Source organism: Hyla sarda, chromosome 11, assembly GCF_029499605.1.
Source record: "Hyla sarda isolate aHylSar1 chromosome 11, aHylSar1.hap1, whole genome shotgun sequence".
Lineage (NCBI taxonomy): Eukaryota > Metazoa > Chordata > Amphibia > Anura > Hylidae > Hyla > Hyla sarda.
In genome coordinates this window covers 3,828,718-3,850,566 of record NC_079199.1, presented here as the reverse complement: position 1 = coordinate 3,850,566, position 21,849 = coordinate 3,828,718, and the positions used below count along the sequence as shown (strand labels likewise).

The following is a 21,849-nucleotide window of genomic DNA, read 5'->3' as shown; positions in this document are numbered from 1 at the left end:
GACGTTCTTGATTCTGCACAGTAAAATTCGCATATATGTCTGGATCCTATATGAGCAATTCTCAACCAGAGTGCCTGCAGCTGTTGCAAAACTACAACTCCCAGCATGCCCGGACAGCCTTCTGTATTGCAACAACTGGAGACACCCTGGAATATTGTCAGTGGATCCCATGTGCTTTTAGGATATTTTCTATGCAAGACTCTCCTGGGACTTGTAGTTTTGTTCTTATCAGCCTTCATGGCAGTGTATCCCAACCAACATGCCTCCAGCTGTTGCAAAACTACAACACCCAGCATGCCCGGACAGCCTTTGGCTGTCCGGGGATGCTGGGTGTTGTAGTTTTGCAACAGCTGGAGTCACTCTGATTGGAAAACACGATTCTATCTTCTAAATGGTCGGGCCAATCTAAACTACAATAGATTATCAGTGGATCCCATTTGCTTTATTATATTTTCTATGCAAGACTCTGCTGGGAGTTGTAGTTTTTTTACAGGGTTCTGGAGGAACTCCACCCACAAGTAGCAGAACATAGAGAACGCACGTTACACTTATCACTTATGTTCTAGATTTGTCACAAAATATTGCGTGGATTTAACCCCTTAGGTCATGTTTACATGGCCAAAAACGTGAAGAATGATGGACAGAAAAATAAATTTAAAAAATTAAAAAACACGGCAGACATTCCGCGGCACCAGGACCGCTCAGAAATGCGTCGCCTTCATAGATGGGAATGCATTTCCGATCAGAATCTTCAGAGACAAAGAACAGGTTCAACATTTCTGTGGATGCCAGAATTCGGATTTCGTCCACGGAAATTGCGCCGTGTGCACAGTGCAGCAGAATCCCACTGAAATCAATGGGGGACTGCTGCAGCAGAATATTCCTGCAGAATTCTGCCATTGTGTCCCTACATGGTGTCCGGGTCTGAAACCTGCAGCACATCATATAAGACATATGGACTGTGCTGCGGCATCGCTATCTGCAGTGAGACTTGTAGTGCACCCCGGGGGAGGGGTCTCGGGCTTTGCGGCCGCTCTCTCGTCACATTTTACCTACACCTCCCAGAAACATAAGAAGAAAAAAGATATAAAGCCACAGACCTGGCGTGATGGAGCGCAGCTTATCCAGAACCCCCTGCAGCCTGGAAAATAGAGAGAGGCGGACATTATAACATCCTATTCCATTGTAACAAACCATCAGCACATGTAGAGATGACGGGATTGTCTAGACTGGACAGTAACAGACCCTCAGCTGTGAAAGGCATTAGGCCTGTGCTGGTCTCAGCTTTAAATAATAAGGATTTCATTCACTGACACACGCAAAAAAAAATAAGAAACTGGAATTAAAGGGGTACTCCGCTGCTAGATATCTTATCCCCTATCCAAAGAATAAGGGATGTCTGATCGCGGGGTTCCACCACTGGGACCCCCCCCCCCCTTCATCTCAGCGACCCTTCTGTGCACGTCTATGTTTGTTTAGAATGCCGGGTGCTGCGCAGAGGTTCCAGGGGTCCCATCTTGTCCCTTATCCTTTGGATAGGGGATAAGATGTCTAGTGGCGGAGTACCCCTTTAAGATCCTCCACATACGGTCGGGGACTAATACTAGAAAATACTGTTAAACAGCAACAGTGGGGTCGGCCATCTTACACTGTTCTATTTGTGGAGGATCTATAGCATCGGACCACATTTGCCCCCCCCCCCGGATTTTTGCATAAAGGGTCGCACCGCCATTCAAACCGTGCTGTGCTCCGCCATACTTGGCGCTCTCATACACAATGAATGGAGCGTTGGTTAAAGGGGTACTCCAGTGGAAAACTTTTTTTTTTAAACCAACTGGTGCCAGATATTTAAACAGATTTGTAAATTACTTCTATTAAAAAATCTTAATCCTTCCAGTACTTATTAGCTGCTGAATGCTACAGAGGAAATTATTTTCTTTTTGGAACACAGAGCTCTCTGCTGAGATCATGACCACGGTGCTCTCTGCAGACATCTATGTCCATTTTAACCCCTTAAGGACTTAGGACGTATGAGTACGTCCTGTCCATTCCCAGCCCCCCGCCGCTAGTCGGAGCCCGATACCTGCTGATATCGATCAGCAGGCGTCGCGGCATATCGCCCAGGGGGGTCATGATGTCCCCCCCCATGTCGGCGATCGCAGAAAATCGCATGTCAATTCAGACATGCGATTTTCTGCTATTCCGGGCTGATCGGGTCTCTGGTGACCCGATAACCCAGAAAATAGCAATGATCGGAGTTGTCAGGGACAGCCCCGATCATCTTGAGGGCTAGGAGTGAGGTAACAGAGCTGTGATCTCCTCCTATCCCCTGCCATTGGTCAGAACTGATTCTGACCAATGGCAGAGCAGGACAGTGGGCTGCCATGGCAACCCCCGTTCTGCCCTCCCCTGGATGTCGAGGAGATCGTGGGAAGAAGATGGAGACCGGGTACCTTACCTGAAGATGCCTGGGAACAGTTGATCGTCGCTGGAGACTACAAATTTTAATGAATTTTTTTGAAAATTGCAGCTTTACTTTGAAGCCCTCTAATTTTTTCAAAAAGCAAAAATATGTCCATTTTATGATGCCAACTTAAAGTAGACATATTGTATTTGTGAATAAAAATAACATTTATTGGGAATATCCATTTTCCTTACAAGCAGAAAGCTTCAAATTTAGAAAAATGCAACATTTTTAAAATTTTCATGAAATTTTTGGATTTTTCACCAAAAAAGGATAAAAAATAACGCCGAAAATTTACCACCAAAATAAACTAGAATATGTCACGAAAAAACAATCTCAGAATCAGAATATTCGGTAAAAGCGTTTTCGCGTTATTAAGTAGTAAAGCGACGGTGGTCAGAATTGCGAAAAAGGGCTCAGTCCCTAAGGTGAAAAAGGGCTGCGTCCTTAAAGGGTTAAAAACTGTCCAGAGTAGGAAAAAATCCCCATAGCAAACATATGATGCTCTGGACAGTTCCTAAAATGGACAGAGATGTCAGCAGAGAGCACTGTGGTCATGATGTCAGCAAGAGAGCTCTGTGTTCTAAAGAAAAGAATTTCCTCTGTAGTATTCAGCAGCTAATAAGTACTGGAAGGATTAAGATTTTTTTAATAGAAGTAATTTACAAATCTGTTTAACTTTCTGGCAACAGTTGGTTTAAAAAAAATAAAAAAAAATAAAAATAATAAAAAGTTTTCCACCGGAGTACCCCTTACAGTCTGCGCACCAACGCTCTATTCACCATTATATTGGTGGCGTTCACACGGAGTCTCCAGTGCGATATCGGATATCACCGCGCCAATTGTGATCATCAAGAGACGGTTACCAGGTGGTGAATCTCGCCGTGTTGTTCCCGAGGAAGAGCGACAGGTCGTCCGTCATCTGCTCCTGACTCTTCTTGTTCGCCACCATCACCATGATGTAATCTGGGAGCTCCTCGTCTGGAGGGAGATGGAGTCAGGTCACACACTAGGGCAGGGTTTCCCCAACAGGGTGCCTCCAGCTGTGCACAACTACAACTCACAGCATGCCCAGACAGCCAGTGGCTGTCCGGGCATGCTGGGAGTCATAGTTTTTCAACAGCTGGAGGCACTCTGGTGGGGAAACCCTGTTTTAGGAGGAAAGGTCAAGAGTTCACTTAGATATCAGGAACTTACCGACATAGGCGCCGAGCTCCTGCAGCTTCCCTTTAATGGCCGTCTGTGGGGGCAATATAGAGGAGGGGATGAAACCAAGAGACACCAGCACAAAGCCCCCCAAATATATACACATCCCACCCATCACTTGTGTGCAGCCCCCAATATACACACATCCCCCATCATTCGTGTCCTCCCTCAATATACACACATCCCCCCCATCACTAGTGTCCACCCCCAATATACACACATCCCCCCCATCACTAGTGTCCACCCCCCAATATACACACATCCCCCCATCACTAGTGTCCACCCCCCAATATACACACATCCCCCCCATCACTAGTGTCCACCCCCAATATACACACATCCCCCCCATCACTAGTGTCCACCCCCAATATACACACATCCCCCCCATCACTAGTGTCCACCCCCAATATACACACATCCCCCCCATCACTAGTGTCCACCCCCAATATACACACATCCCCCCCATCACTAGTGTCCACCCCCAATATACACACATCCCCCCCATCACTAGTGTCCACCCCCAATATACACACATCCCCCCCATCACTAGTGTCCACCCCCAATATACACACATCCCCCCCATCACTAGTGTCCTCCCCCAATATACACACATCCCCCCCATCACTAGTGTCCTCCCCCAATATACACACATCCCCCCCATCACTAGTGTCCACCCCCAATATACACACATCCCCCCCATCACTAGTGTCCACCCCCAATATACACACATCCCCCCCCCATCACTAGTGTCCTCCCCCAATATACACACATCCCCCCCATCACTAGTGTCCACCCCCCAATATACACACATCCCCCCCCATCACTAGTGTCCACCCCCCAATATACACACATCCCCCCCATCACTAGTGTCCACCCCCAATATACACACATCCCCCCCATCACTAGTGTCCTCCCCCAATATACACACATCCCCCCCATCACTAGTGTCCTCCCCCAATATACACACATCCCCCCCATCACTAGTGTCCTCCCCCCAATATACACACATCCCCCCCCCATCACTAGTGTCCTCCCCCCAATATACACACATCCCCCCCCCCATCACTAGTGTCCTCCCCCCAATATACACATCCCCCCCCATCACTAGTGTCCTCCCCCCCAATATACACACATCCCCCCCATCACTAGTGTCCACCCACCAATATACACACATCCCCCCCCCATCACTAGTGTCCTCCCCCCAATATACACATCCCCCCCCATCACTAGTGTCCTCCCCCCAATATATACACATCCCCCCCATCACTAGTGTCCACCCCCAATATACACACATCCCCCCCATCACTAGTGTCCACCCCCAATATACACACATCCCCCCATCACTAGTGTCCACCCCCAATATATACACATCCCCCCCATCACTAGTGTCCACCCCCAATATACACACATCCCCCCCATCACTAGTGTCCACCCCCAATATACACACATCCCCCCCATCACTAGTGTCCACCCCCAATATACACACATCCCCCCCATCACTAGTGTCCACCCCCAATATACACACATCCCCCCCATCACTAGTGTCCACCCCCAATATACACACATCCCCCCCATCACTAGTGTCCACCCCCAATATACACACATCCCCCCCATCACTAGTGTCCTCCCCCAATATACACACATCCCCCCCATCACTAGTGTCCTCCCCCAATATACACACATCCCCCCCATCACTAGTGTCCTCCCCCCAATATACACACATCCCCCCCCATCACTAGTGTCCTCCCCCCAATATACACACATCCCCCCCCATCACTAGTGTCCTCCCCCAATATACACACATCCCCCCCCATCACTAGTGTCCTCCCCCCAATATACACATCCCCCCCCATCACTAGTGTCCTCCCCCCAATATACACACATCCCCCCCATCACTAGTGTCCACCCACCAATATACACACATCCCCCCATCACTAGTGTCCTCCCCCCAATATACACACACACCCCCCCATCACTAGTGTCCTCCCCCAATATACACACATCCCCCCATCACTAGTGTCCACCCCCAATATACACACATCCCCCCCATCACTAGTGTCCTCCCCCCAATATACACACATCCCCCCCCATCACTAGTGTCCACCCCCAATATACACACATCCCCCCCCCCATCACTAGTGTCCTCCCCCCAATATACACACATCCCCCCCCATCACTAGTGTCCACCCCCAATATACACACATCCCCCCCATCACTAGTGTCCACCCCCAATATACACACATCCCCCCCATCACTAGTGTCCACCCCCCAAATATACACACATCCCCCCCATCACTAGTGTCCACCCCCCAAATATACACACATCCCCCCCATCACTAGTGTCCACCCCCCAATATACACACATCCCCCCCATCACTAGTGTCCACCCCCCCAATATACACACATCCCCCCCCATCACTAGTGTCCATCCCCCCAATATACACACATCCCCCCCCCATCACTAGTGTCCACCCCCCCAATATACACACATCCCCCCCCCATCACTAGTGTCCTCCCCCCAATATACACACATCCCCCCATCACTAGTGTCCACCCCCAATATACACACATCCCCCCCATCACTAGTGTCCTCCCCCAATATACACACATCCCCACCCATCACTAGTGTGCAGCCCCCCAAATATACACATATCCCCCATCATTCGTGTCCTCCCCCAATATACACACATCCCCCCCCCATCATTCGTGTCCTCCCCCAATATACACACATCCCCCCCATCACTAGTGTCCACCCCCCAAATATATACACACATCCCCTCCATCACTAGTGTCCTCCCCCCAATATACACACATCCCCCCCATCACTAGTGTCCACCCCCCAAATATATACACATCCCCCCCATCACTAGTGTGCAGCCCCCAATATACACACATCCCCCATCATTCGTGTCCTCCCCCAATATACACACATCCCCCCCATCACTAGTGTCCACCCCCAATATACACACATCCCCCCCATCACTAGTGTCCTCCCCCCAATATACACACATCCCCCCCCCATCACTAGTGTCCACCCCCAATATACACACATCCCCCCCATCACTAGTGTCCTCCCCCAATATACACACATCCCCCCCCATCACTAGTGTCCTCCCCCCAATATACACACATCCCCCCCATCACTAGTGTCCACCCCCAATATACACACATCCCCCCCATCACTAGTGTCCACCCCCAATATACACACATCCCCCCCATCACTAGTGTCCACCCCCAATATACACACATCCCCCCCATCACTAGTGTCCACCCCCAATATACACACATCCCCCCCATCACTAGTGTCCACCCCCAATATACACACATCCCCCCCATCACTAGTGTCCACCCCCAATATACACACATCCCCCCCATCACTAGTGTCCTCCCCCAATATACACACATCCCCCCCATCACTAGTGTCCACCCACCAATATACACACATCCCCCCATCACTAGTGTCCTCCCCCCAATATACACACATCCCCCCCCCCATCACTAGTGTCCTCCCCCCAATATACACACATCCCCCCCATCACTAGTGTCCTCCCCCCAATATACACATCCCCCCCATCACTAGTGTCCTCCCCCCAATATACACACATCCCCCCCATCACTAGTGTCCACCCACCAATATACACACATCCCCCCATCACTAGTGTCCTCCCCCCAATATACACACACACCCCCCCATCACTAGTGTCCTCCCCCAATATACACACATCCCCCCATCACTAGTGTCCACCCCCAATATACACACATCCCCCCCATCACTAGTGTCCTCCCCCCAATATACACACATCCCCCCCCCCCATCACTAGTGTCCACCCCCAATATACACACATCCCCCCCCCCATCACTAGTGTCCTCCCCCCAATATACACACATCCCCCCCCCATCACTAGTGTCCACCCCCAATATACACACATCCCCCCCCATCACTAGTGTCCTCCCCCCAATATACACACATCCCCCCATCACTAGTGTCCACCCCCAATATACACACATCCCCCCCATCACTAGTGTCCTCCCCCAATATACACACATCCCCACCCATCACTAGTGTGCAGCCCCCCAAATATACACATATCCCCCATCATTCGTGTCCTCCCCCAATATACACACATCCCCCCCCCATCATTCGTGTCCTCCCCCAATATACACACATCCCCCCCATCACTAGTGTCCACCCCCAATATACACACATCCCCCCATCACTAGTGTCCACCCCCCAAATATATACACACATCCCCTCCATCACTAGTGTCCTCCCCCCAATATACACACATCCCCCCCATCACTAGTGTCCACCCCCCAAATATATACACATCCCCCCCATCACTAGTGTGCAGCCCCCAATATACACACATCCCCCATCATTCGTGTCCTCCCCCAATATACACACATCCCCCCCATCACTAGTGTCCACCCCCAATATACACACATCCCCCCCATCACTAGTGTCCACCCCCAATATACACACATCCCCCCCATCACTAGTGTCCTCCCCCCAATATACACACATCCCCCCCCCCATCACTAGTGTCCACCCCCAATATACACACATCCCCCCCATCACTAGTGTCCTCCCCCCAATATACACACATCCCCCCCATCACTAGTGTCCTCCCCCCAATATACACACATCCCCCCCATCACTAGTGTCCTCCCCCCAATATACACACATCCCCCCCATCACTAGTGTCCACCCCCAATATACACACATCCCCCCCATCACTAGTGTCCTCCCCCAATATACACACATCCCCCCCATCACTAGTGTCCACCCCCCAAATATATACACATCCCCCCCATCACTAGTGTCCACCCCCCAATATACACACACCCCCCCCATCACTAGTGTCCACCCCCCAATATACACACATCCCCCCCCATCACTAGTGTCCACCCCCCAATATACACACATCCCCCCCATCACTAGTGTCCACCCCCCAATATACACACATCCCCCCCATCACTAGTGTCCACCCCCCAATACACACATCCCCCCCATCACTAGTGTCCACCCCCCAATATACACACACCCCCCCCCCATCACTAGTGTCCTCCCCCCAATATACACACATCCCCCCCATCACTAGTGTCCACCCCCAATATACACACATCCCCCCCATCACTAGTGTCCTCCCCCAATATACACACATCCCCCCCATCACTAGTGTCCACCCCCCAAATATATACACATCCCCCCCATCACTAGTGTCCACCCCCCAATATACACACACCCCCCCCATCACTAGTGTCCACCCCCCAATATACACACATCCCCCCCCATCACTAGTGTCCACCCCCCAATATACACACATCCCCCCCATCACTAGTGTCCACCCCCCAATATACACACATCCCCCCCATCACTAGTGTCCTCCCCCAATACACACATCCCCCCATCACTAGTGTCCACCCCCCAAATATATACACACATCCCCCCCCCCCATCACTAGTGTCCTCCCCCAATATACACACATCCCCCCCCATCACTAGTGTCCTCCCCCCAATATACACACATCCCCCCATCACTAGTGTCCTCCCCCAATATACACACATCCCACCCCCCATCACTAGTGTCCTCCCCCAATATACACACATCCCACCCCCCATCACTAGTGTCCACCCCCCAATATACACATCCCCCCCATCACTAGTGTCCACCCCCCAATATATACACATCCCCCCATCACTAGTGTCCACCCCTAATATACACACATCCCACCCCCCATCACTAGTGTCCACCCCCTAATATACACACATCCCACCCCCCCATCACTAGTGTCCACCCCCCAATATACACATCCCCCCCCATCACTAGTGTCCTCCTCCAATATACACACATCCCCCCCAATATACACACATCCCACCCCCCCCATCACTAGTGTCCACCCCCCAATATACACATCCCCCCATCACTAGTGTCCACCCCCAATATACACACATCCCCCCCCAATATACACACATCCCACCCCCCCATCACTAGTGTCCACCCCCCAATATACACACATCTCCCCCCATCACTAGTGTCCACCCCCCAATATACACACATCCCCCCAATATACACACATCCCCCCCATCACTAGTGTCCTCCCCCCCAATATACACACATCCCCCCCCCCATCACTAGTGTCCTCCCCCCCAATATACACACATCCCCCCCCCCCATCACTAGTGTCCTCCCCCCAATATACACACATCCCCCCCATCACTAGTGTCCTCCCCCCCAATATACACACATCCCCCCCCCATCACTAGTGTCCTCCCCCCAATATACACACATCCCCCCCATCACTAGTGTCCACCCCCCAATATACACACATCCCCCCCATCACTAGTGTCCACCCCCCAATATACACACATCCCCCCCATCACTAGTGTCCACCCCCCAATATACACACATCCCCCCCCCCCCCCATCACTAGTGTCCTCCCCCCCAATATACACACATCCCCCCCCCATCACTAGTGTCCTCCCCCCCAATATACACACACATCCCCCCCATCACTAGTGTCCTCCCCCAATATACACACATCCCCCCCATCACTAGTGTCCTCCCCCAATATACACACATCCCCCCCCATCACTAGTGTCCCCCTCCCATCACTAGTGTCCCCCCCCATCACTAGTGTCCTCCCCCAATATACACACACATCCCCCCCATCACTAGTGTCCTCCCCCAATATACACACACATCCCCCCCATCACTAGTGTCCACCCCCCAATATACACACATCCCCCCCCATCACTAGTGTCCACCCCCCAATATATACACATCCCCCCCATCACTAGTGTCCACCCCTAATATACACACATCCCCCCCCCCATCACTAGTGTCCACCCCCCCCAATATACACACATCCCCCCATCACTAGTGTCCACCCCCAATATACACCCATCCCCCCCCCATCACTAGTGTCCACCCCCAATATACACACATCCCCCCCCATCACTAGTGTCCACCCCCAATATACACACATCCCCCCCCATCACTAGTGTCCTCCCCCAATATACACACACATCCCCCCCATCACTAGTGTCCTCCCCCAATATACACACATCCCCCCCCATCACTAGTGTCCCCCTCCCATCACTAGTGTCCCCCCCCCATCACTAGTGTCCCCCCCCCATCACTAGTGTCCCCCCCCCATCACTAGTGTCCCCCCCCCCATCACTAGTGTCCCCCCCCCCATCACTAGTGTCCTCCCCCAATATACACACACATCCCCCCCATCACTAGTGTCCTCCCCCAATATACACACACATCCCCCCCATCACTAGTGTCCACCCCCCAATATACACACATCCCCCCCCATCACTAGTGTCCCCCCCCATCACTAGTGTCCCCCCCCCCCATCACTAGTGTCCTCCCCCCCAATATACACACATCCCCACCCCATCACTAGTGTCCTCCCCCCCAATATACACACATCCCCCCCCCATCACTAGTGTCCTCCCCCCAATATACACACATCCCCCCCCCATCACTAGTGTCCTCCCCCCCAATATACACACATCCCCCCCCCATCACTAGTGTCCTCCCCCCCAATATACACACATCCCCCCCCCATCACTAGTGTCCTCCCCCCCAATATACACACATCCCCCCCCATCACTAGTGTCCTCCCCCCAATATACACACATCCCCCCCCCATCACTAGTGTCCTCCCCCCAATATACACACATCCCCCCCCCATCACTAGTGTCCACCCCCCAATATACACACATCCCCCCCCATCACTAGTGTCCACCCCCCAATATACACACATCCCCCCCCCATCACTAGTGTCCTCCCCCAATATACACACATCCCCCCCATCACTAGTGTCCTTCCCCAATATAGACACATCCCCCCCATCACTAGTGTCCCCCCCCATCACTAGTGTCCCCCCCCATCACTAGTGTCCTCCCCCCAATATACACACATCCCCCCCATCACTAGTGTCCACCCCCCAATATACACACATCCCCCCCCATCACTAGTGTCCTCCCCCCAATATACACACATCCCCCCCCCATCACTAGTGTCCTCCCCCCAATATACACACATCCCCCCCCCCATCACTAGTGTCCTCCCCCCAATATACACACATCCCCCCCCCATCACTAGTGTCCTCCCCCCCAATATACACACATCCCCCCCATCACTAGTGTCCTCCCCCCAATATACACACATCCTCCCCCATCACTAGTGTCCTCCCCCAATATACACACATCCCCCCCCATCACTAGTGTCCTCCCTCCAATATACACACATCCCACCCCCCATCACTAGTGTCCCCCCCCCAATATACACACATCCCCCCCATCACTAGTGTCCCCCCCAATATACACACATCCCCCCCATCACTAGTGTCCCCCCCAATATACACACATCCCCCCCATCACTAGTGTCCACCCCCAATATACACACATCCCCCCCATCACTAGTGTCCTCCCCCCAATATACACACATCCCCCCCCATCACTAGTGTCCACCCCCAATATACACACATCCCCCCCCATCACTAGTGTCCACCCCCAATATACACACATCCCCCCCCATCACTAGTGTCCCACCCCCAATATACACACATCCCCCCCATCACTAGTGTCCACCCCCAATATACACACATCCCCCCCCCATCACTAGTGTCCACCCCCCCAAATATACACACATCCCCCCCATCACTAGTGTCCACCCCCCAAATATACACATCCCCCCCATCACTAGTGTCCACCCCCAATATACACACATCCCCCCCATCACTAGTGTCCACCCCCAATATACACACATCCCCCCCATCACTAGTGTCCACCCCCCAAATATACACATCCCCCCCATCACTAGTGTCCCACCCCCCAAATATACACATCCCCCCCATCACTAGTGTCCACCCCCAATATACACACATCCCCCCCATCACTAGTGTCCACCCCCCAATATACACACATCCCCCCCATCACTAGTGTCCACCCCCCAAATATACACATCCCCCCCATCACTAGTGCCACCCCCCAATATACACACATCCCCCCCATCACTAGTGTCCACCCCCCAATATACACACATCCCCCCCATCACTAGTGTCCACCCCCCCAATATACACACATCCCCCCCCATCACTAGTGTCCATCCCCCCAATATACACACATCCCCCCCCCATCACTAGTGTCCACCCCCCCAATATACACACATCCCCCCCCCCATCACTAGTGTCCACCCCCCCAATATACACACATCCCCCCCCCCATCACTAGTGTCCACCCCCCAATATATACACATCCCCCCCATCACTAGTGTCCACCCCTAATATACACACATCCCACCCCCCATCACTAGTGTCCACCCCCAATATACACACATCCCCCCATCACTAGTGTCCACCCCCCAATATACACACATCCCCCCCATCACTAGTGTCCACCCCCCAATATACACACATCCCCCCCCATCACTAGTGTCCACCCCCCCAATATACACACATCCCCCCCCCATCACTAGTGTCCATCCCCCCAATATACACACATCCCCCCCCCATCACTAGTGTCCATCCCCCCCAATATACACACATCCCCCCCCCATCACTAGTGTCCACCCCCCCAATATACACACATCCCCCCCCCCATCACTAGTGTCCACCCCCCCCAATATACACACATCCCCCCCCCCCCCCCATCACTAGTGTCCACCCCCCAATATATACACATCCCCCCCATCACTAGTGTCCACCCCTAATATACACACATCCCACCCCCCCATCACTAGTGTCCACCCCCCCCAATATACACACATCCCCCCCCCATCACTAGTGTCCATCCCCCCAATATACACACATCCCCCCCCCCATCACTAGTGTCCACCCCCCCAATATACACACATCCCCCCCCCCATCACTAGTGTCCACCCCCCCAATATACACACATCCCCCCCCCCATCACTAGTGTCCACCCCCCAATATATACACATCCCCCCCATCACTAGTGTCCACCCCTAATATACACACATCCCCCCCCCCATCACTAGTGTCCTCCCCAATATACACACACATCCCCCCATCACTAGTGTCCTCCCCCAATATACACACATCCCCCCATCACTAGTGTCCTTCCCCAATATAGACACATCCCCCCCATCACTAGTGTCCACCCCCCCAATATACACACATCCCCCCATCACTAGTGTCCACCCCCAATATAGACACATCCCCCCCATCACTAGTGTCCCCCCCCCCATCACTAGTGTCCCCCCCCCCATCACTAGTGTCCCCCCCCCCCCATCACTAGTGTCCTCCCCCAATATACACACACACACCCCCCCCCCATCACTAGTGTGTCCCCCCCATCACTAGTGTCCCCCCCCCCCCCCAATATACACACATCCCCCCCATCACTAGTGTCCACCCCCAATATACACACATCCTCCCCCCAATATACACACATCCTCCCCCCAATATACACACAGCCCCCAGGTCACACACCCGGATCTTGCGGCTGATCTCCGTCCCGATCTCCATGTTGCGGCTCTAAGATCCCGGATACAGACGCCGGTTACCGGACACCACAGCGGGGCAGGAAGATAGCGAGGCCGCAGCACAGCGCTCACTTATCACCGGCCTCACAGCGACACCTCGCGGGGCGGAGGACGAATTACAAGCACGGACCGCAGAGCGTACAGCCCCGCCCACTCCTGTCAATAACCCCTGTACTATCTCTTTTTGCTGTCAGTGAATGAAAACTTCCCCAGGGCTATCCCCCATTACACAGGACTGCGGTGCAGTTGACCATAGTAACCAATAAGTTCAATCCTTTCATTTTTAAAAAGGCCTGTGAAAAATAAAAGCTGGGGTCTGATTGGTTGCTATGGGCGACTGCATCGCTCTTCCTCTGCACAGGTTTTGATAAATGTTGGGTTTAGGTGCTGGCTACATTTTAGTGTAATTTGGGTGCAGTGTCCCCCTCTGTAGCCGTGCACCCCCTCCCCTATTTCACAGGAGGTGGTTTGGATTCATAGTGGATCCAACATGTCACCCAGTCAGAGGCCATGTGCCCAGCTGAGGTGTGTGAGGGTCCCATCCGACATGAGGCCACCTCCGCGTGGTGGATGGGGGGGAAACGTTTGACTATGTGTGCTGCGGCTGCTGCCATTTTCTTTTTTATCATGTTTTGATAAATCTTCCCCTGAAGGGGTACTCCGGGATAGAACTTACCTCCCGCCGCTCCTCCGGTTTCCTGCCGCCGGCCTCCGCCGCGGTTCTTCTTCCAGCCAATCGCGTGATGCAGTGATGTCCGCCTCGGCCGGTGATAGACTGAGCGGCAGTGCAATGTCATGGCCGGCACCAGAAAAGTCCGGGAGGCTATACCTGAGGGAAGTACACCTTTATTTATTTACTTTATGATCAGTTAAAAAAGTACCCCTTTAAATGTTTTTCAAAAAGAAACCCCTGTCCATGACCATTTCTCACTTATAGATATCATAGAGGCCACATATAAGGCTCCTCATAAAATAACAGCCACCATCTATCTCCTCCAGACTCCTCTGTCCTCCTCCTCCAGACCCCTCTTTCCTCCTCCTTTAGACTCCTCTGTCCTCCTCCTCCAGACTCCTCTGTCCTCCTCCCCCAGACTCCTCTTTCCTCCTCCCCCAGACTCCTCTTTCCTCCTCCTTTAGACTCCTCTGTCCTCCTTCTCCAGACCCCTATCTCCTCCTCCAGACTCCTCTGTCTTTCTCCTCCAGGCTCCTCTGTCCTCCTCCTCCTTTAGACTCCTCTGTCCTCCTCCTCCTTTAGGCTCCTCTGTCCTCCTCCTCCTCCTCCAGACTCCTCTGTCCTCCTCCTCCTCCAGACTCCTCTGTCCTCCTCCTCCAGACTCCTTTGTCCTCCTCCTCCTTTAGGCTCCTCTGTCCTCCTCCTCCTCCAGACTCCTCTGTCCTCCTCCTCCTCCAGACTCCTCTGTCCTCCTCCTCCAGACTCCTTTGTCCTCCTCCTCCACACTCCTCTGTCCTCCTCCTCCTTTAGGCTCCTCTGTCCTCCTCCTCCTTTAGACTCCTCTGTCCTCCTCCTCCTTTAGACTCCTCTGTCCTCCTCCTCCAGACTCCTCTGTCCTCCTCCAGACTCCTCTGTCTTTCTCCTCCAGGCTCCTCTGTCCTCCCCCAGACTCCTCTGTACTCCTCCTCCACACTCCTCTGTCCTCCTCCTCTATTGGTTGTATAATATGCCATGTTAGAATCCGAGTACCCGACCATCAGGGAATAATAGGAGACCCCATAGATATTAACCCCTTACTGATGTGTTATGGATGAGCAGAGATGACAGGAGAACAAAGAAGATTTATATTTAATGTTCTGCTCATTTATTCCTGTCAGTATTACAGGGACTTACAAATATCTTCAGGACTCCTCAGGGATTATCCTGCGATCAGACAACATATGGCGGAGACGATCGGATTAGCGGACAGATCAATGGTCACAACCTGCCGCCAGATACAGAGAGAAGACGCTGCGTCCGATCTCACTGATATAAATGGAAAGAAAGGAAAACACCAAAACCTTTCCCATAACATGGCCCCAAGATGATTGTATACCCTGTACGACTCTGCCCTCTATAAATGGGATTTTATAAGAAATGTTACCGCGTCCATGAGTGTTTTCAAGTACTGACAGCGCTGCTTTACTCCTACGTCTCTGTTGTGTATTGTAAGTGATATTTACTAATTGCAGCATAAATTTATTATATTACTTATTCTTAGTTACATTCAGTATTATACCTGATAGCTGCACTCACTATTCTGCTGGTGAGGTCACTGTGTACATACATTACATTACTTATCCTGTACTGATCCTGAGTTATATCCTGTATTATACTCCAGAGCTGTACTCACTATTCTGCTGGTGGGGTCACTGTGTACATACATTACATTACTTATCCTGTACTGATCCTGAGTTATATCCTGTATTATACTCCAGAGCTGTACTCACTATTCTGCTGGTGAGGTCACTGTGTACATACATTACATTACTTCTCCTGTACTGATCCTGAGTTATATCCTGTATTATACTCCAGAGCTGTACTCACTATTCTGCTGGTGAGGTCACTGTGTACATACATTACATTACTTATCCTGTACTGATCCTGAGTTATATCCTGTATTATACTCCACAGCTGCACTCACTATTCTGCTGGTGAGATCACTGTGTACATACATTACATTACTTATCCTGTACTGATCCTGAGTTATATCCTGTATTATACTCCAGAGCTGTACTCACTATTCTGCTGGTGAGGTCACTGTGTAAATACATTACATTACTTATCCTGTACTGATCCTGAGTTATATCTTGTATTATACTCCAGAGCTGCACTCACTATTCTGCTGGTGAGGTCACTGTGTACATACATTACATTACTTATCCTGTACTGATCCTGAGTTATATCCTGTATTATACTCCAGAGCTGCACTCACTATTCTGCTGGTGAGGTCACTGTGTACATACATTACATTACTTATCCTGTACTGATCCTGAGTTATATCCTGTATTATACTCCGGGGCTGTACTCACTATTCTGCTGGTGAGATCACTGTGTACATATATTACATTACTTATCCTGTACTGATCCTGAGTTATATACTGTATTATACTCCAGAGCTGCACTCACTATTCTGCTGGTGAGGTCACTGTGTACATGCATTACTTATCCTGTACTGATCCTGAGTTATATCCTGTATTATACTCCAGAGCTGTACTCACTATTCTGCTGGTGAGGTCACTGTGTACATACATTACATTACTTATCCTGTACTGATCCTGAGTTATATCCTGTATTATACTCCGGGGCTGTACTCACTATTCTGCTGGTGAGATCACTGTGTACATACATTACATTACTTATCCTGTACTGATCCTGAGTTATATCCTGTATTATACCCCAGAGCTGTACTCACTATTCTGCTGGTGAGGTCACTGTGTACATATATTACATTACTTATCCTGTACTGATCCTGAGTTATATCCTGTATTATACGCCAGAGCTGTACTCACTATTCTGCTGGTGAGATCACTGTGTACATACATTACATTACTGATCCTGTACTGATCCTTATTAGAGTGTTAGCTCTTGGGGCAGCTCCCTTTTGTGTGTATTCTTTTCCACGTAGCTGCGGGCAGGGTGAGGGCTGCGCACTGTGGTAAACAATGAGTAATGTCGCAGTAATGTGGAGCACATATTTGGGATCCTCAGGAGCCGACTCATCTCCAGGACTCTGCCTCTCTCTGACTCTCATGGTATATATATATATATACAGTATATACACCAGCCTGCCTGACCCTGGCATCAGATGTATATAACCAGATCAGAATTCTTCTTTTATGTGGAAGTTTTTCTTTTCTGTTTTCTAATCCTTTAAGTGTTTTATATATTTCTGGAAAAGTGGAGTCAGACATAATGAGGTCACCATTATCACCCAGCTTTTCTAAACTCCTGAAAGCCAATTCTGCCTAAATATATGTCACTCCCAGTATCAGACCACTGATTGCCACTTACACATTATGCAAGTGTTTCTGAACCAGTATGCCTCCAGCTGTTGCAAAACTACAACTCCCAGCATGCCCAAACCAACCAGTATGCCTCCAGCTGTTGCAAAACTACAACTCTCAGCATGTCCGGACCAACCAGGATGCCTCCAGCTGTTGCAGGAGACAGCTCCCAGCATGCCTAGACCAACCAGGCTGCCTCCAGCTGTTGCAAAACTACAACTCTCAGCATGCTTAGACCATGCGTGCCTCCAGCTGTTGCAAAACTACAACTCCCCGCATGTGCAGAAAATCAGTGTGCCTGCAGCTGTTTCAAAACTACTACCCCCAGCATGCCCAGACCAACCAGGGTGCCTCCAGCTGCTGCACAACTACCAGCATGCCTGGACCAACCAGGGTGCCTTCATTTGTTGCAAAACTATAACTACCAGCATGCCTGGACCAATCAGGGTGCCTCCAGCTGTTGCAAAACTACAATTCTCAGCATGCTTAGGGCCAAGCGGGCCTCCAGCTGTTGCAAAACTATAACTCCCAGCATTCGTTGACCAACCAATGTGCCTGCAGCTGTTGCAAAACTAAAACCCCCAGCATGCCTGGACAGCAAAAGGCTGTCCGGGCATGCTGGGGGTTGTAGTTTCGCAACAGCTGGAGACACTCTAGTTGGGATACACTGCATTATGTTTACTTCATATCTGCAGCTGATTGTTAGTGCTCTGCTCCCTGGGAATGCTGGGAGTTGTAGTTGCACTAGTTTGTATGTGTGCCATGTATTGCAGTGCCCTCTGAGGAGCAGCTGTCCCTGCCATCTCCGCTGCCTGGCATTCCAACCCCCTGACATCATGGGCAGCAGGCGGCACAGATCCCTCCCTCAGCCCTGTGTCCCTCCGCGCAGGACTACATCCCTCTCTCTTTCATTATCTGTATGGCCGATGCCAGACACCCCTGCCCGGCACAGCTGGCACTCCATGGGACTATGGCAGCGGGACGGACTATTTAACGAGAAAGTTTTATTCTTCCTTCCCCCCGACCTCATCACAGCGCGCACTGATCCGCAGACAGACAGGAAGCGAGCGGAGGGAGCAGAGACCGGAGACTACGGGACTGTGTGAGGAGAACCGGACCCCGGGAGACAAGAGCCGGACCCCTGTATACCACCCGGAGGAGAGAGCAACAGGTGCGAGGGATACACTGTATCTAGTGTGTAGCGCAGGAGGGATACAGTGTAACATATTGTGCAGCTTATGGACTGGTGATAGTAGAGTGATACACTGTATAGTATCTCAGCAGCGATACACTGTATAGTATCTCAGCGGCGATACACTGTATAGTATCTCAGCAGCGATACACTGTATAGTATCTCAGCGGCGATACACTGTATAGTATCTCAGCGGCGATACACTGTATAGTATCTCAGCGGCGATACACTGTATAGTATCTCAGCGGCGATACACTGTATAGTATCTCAGCGGCGATACACTGTATAGTATCTCAGCGGCGATACACTGTATAGTATCTCAGCGGCGATACACTGTATAGTATCTCAGCGGCGATACACTGTATAGTATCTCAGCGGCGATACACTGTATAGTATCTCAGCGGCGATACACTGTATAGTATCTCAGCGGCGATACACTGTATAGTATCTCAGCGGCGATACACTGTATAGTATCTCAGCGGCGATACACTGTATAGTATCTCAGCGGCGATACACTGTATAGTATCTCAGCGGCGATACACTGTATAGTATCTCAGCGGCGATACACTGTATAGTATCTCAGCGGCGATACACTGTATAGTATCTCAGCGGCGATACACTGTATAGTATCTCAGCGGCGATACACTGTATAGTATCTCAGCGGCGATACACTGTATAGTATCTCAGCGGCGATACACTGTATAGTATCTCAGCGGCGATACACTGTATAGTATCTCAGCGGCGATACACTGTATAGTATCTCAGCGGCGATACACTGTATAGTATCTCAGCGGCGATACACTGTATAGTATCTCAGCGGCGATACACTGTATAGTATCTCAGCGGCGATACACTGGGGAAGATTTATCAAAGGATTTAGACTGGTTTTTCTTGTCTAAATTTGTCGCACTGAAAGTCGCTGTCTAAATATTTGCGACTTTTCTGCAACTTTTGCTGTAGAGGATTTTTAGAACATGATGCAAGTCTATTTTAGATGGAAATGCATTGGAAAATGCATTGGTGCTGAATTTATCAAGTGCGCTGTATAGTATCTCGGCGGCGGTGCGCTGTGGAGTATCATCTCGGCGGCGAGGCGCTGTGGAGTATCATCTCGGCGGCGGGGCGCTGTGGAGTATCATCTCGGCGGCGGGGCGCTGTGGAGTATCATCTCGGCGGCGGGGCGCTGTGGAGTATCATCTCGGCGGCGGGGCGCTGTGGAGTATCATCTCGGCGGCGGGGCGCTGTGGAGTATCATCTCGGCGGCGGGGCGCTGTGGAGTATCATCTCGGCGGCGGGGCGCTGTGGAGTATCATCTCGGCGGCGGGGCGCTGTGGAGTATCATCTCGGCGGCGGGGCGCTGTGGAGTATCATCTCGGCGGCGGGGCGCTGTGGAGTATCATCTCGGCGGCGGGGCGCTGTGGAGTATCATCTCGGCGGCGGGGCGCTGTGGAGTATCATCTCGGCGGCGAGGCGCTGTGGAGTATCATCTCGGCGGCGAGGCGCTGTGGAGTATCATCTCGGCGGCGAGGCGCTGTGGAGTATCATCTCGGCGGCGAGGCGCTGTGGAGTATCATCTCGGCGGCGAGGCGCTGTGGAGTATCATCTCGGCGGCGAGGCGCTGTGGAGTATCATCTCGGCGGCGAGGCGCTGTGGAGTATCATCTCGGCGGCGAGGCGCTGTGGAGTATCATCTCGGCGGCGAGGCGCTGTGGAGTATCATCTCGGCGGCGAGGCGCTGTGGAGTATCATCTCGGCGGCGAGGCGCTGTGGAGTATCATCTCGGCGGCGAGGCGCTGTGGAGTATCATCTCGGCGGCGAGGCGCTGTGGAGTATCATCTCGGCGGCGAGGCGCTGTGGAGTATCATCTCGGCGGCGAGGCGCTGTGGAGTATCATCTCGGCGGCGAGGCGCTGTGGAGTATCATCTCGGCGGCGAGGCGCTGTGGAGTATCATCTCGGCGGCGAGGCGCTGTGGAGTATCATCTCGGCGGCGAGGCGCTGTGGAGTATCATCTCGGCGGCGAGGCGCTGTGGAGTATCATCTCGGCGGCGAGGCGCTGTGGAGTATCATCTCGGCGGCGAGGCGCTGTGGAGTATCATCTCGGCGGCGAGGCGCTGTGGAGTATCATCTCGGCGGCGAGGCGCTGTGGAGTATCATCTCGGCGGCGAGGCGCTGTGGAGTATCATCTCGGCGGCGAGGCGCTGTGGAGTATCATCTCGGCGGCGAGGCGCTGTGGAGTAGTATCTCGGCGGCGAGGCGCTGTGGAGTAGTATCTCGGCGGCGAGGCGCTGTGGAGTATCATCTCGGCGGCGAGGCGCTGTGGAGTAGTATCTCGGCGGCGAGGCGCTGTGGAGTAGTATCTCGGCGGCGAGGCGCTGTGGAGTATCATCTCGGCGGCGGTGCGCTGTGGAGTATCATCTCGGCGGCGAGGCGCTGTGGAGTAGTATCTCGGCGGCGAGGCGCTGTGGA

At 52.0% G+C, this 21,849-nt stretch overlaps 2 protein-coding genes across 3 annotated transcripts in view; one reads left to right on the top strand and one right to left on the bottom strand.

Annotated features, from left to right (window-relative positions):
- ZC3H14 (zinc finger CCCH-type containing 14) overlaps positions 1–14,292 on the bottom strand; it is a 42,283-nt gene extending 27,991 nt beyond the window's left edge. The window contains 4 exon segments of the mRNA XM_056546168.1: positions 1,101–1,141; positions 3,331–3,445; positions 3,662–3,704; positions 14,140–14,292. Of these exon segments, the coding sequence (XP_056402143.1) occupies positions 1,101–1,141; positions 3,331–3,445; positions 3,662–3,704; positions 14,140–14,175 (235 nt within the window). The 5' untranslated portion in view covers positions 14,176–14,292.
- A 4,802-nt stretch (positions 14,293–19,094) lies between these two features.
- Positions 19,095–21,849, top strand: part of PTPN21 (protein tyrosine phosphatase non-receptor type 21) — a 53,888-nt gene continuing 51,133 nt past the window's right edge. Inside the window, exon 1 of one of the 2 annotated variants that reach the window (XM_056545945.1) lies at positions 19,095–19,362. The gene's annotated coding sequence lies outside the window, so the exon portion shown is untranslated. The remainder of the gene's footprint in view (positions 19,363–21,849) is intronic. The other variant, XM_056545946.1, reaches the window with a different exon arrangement.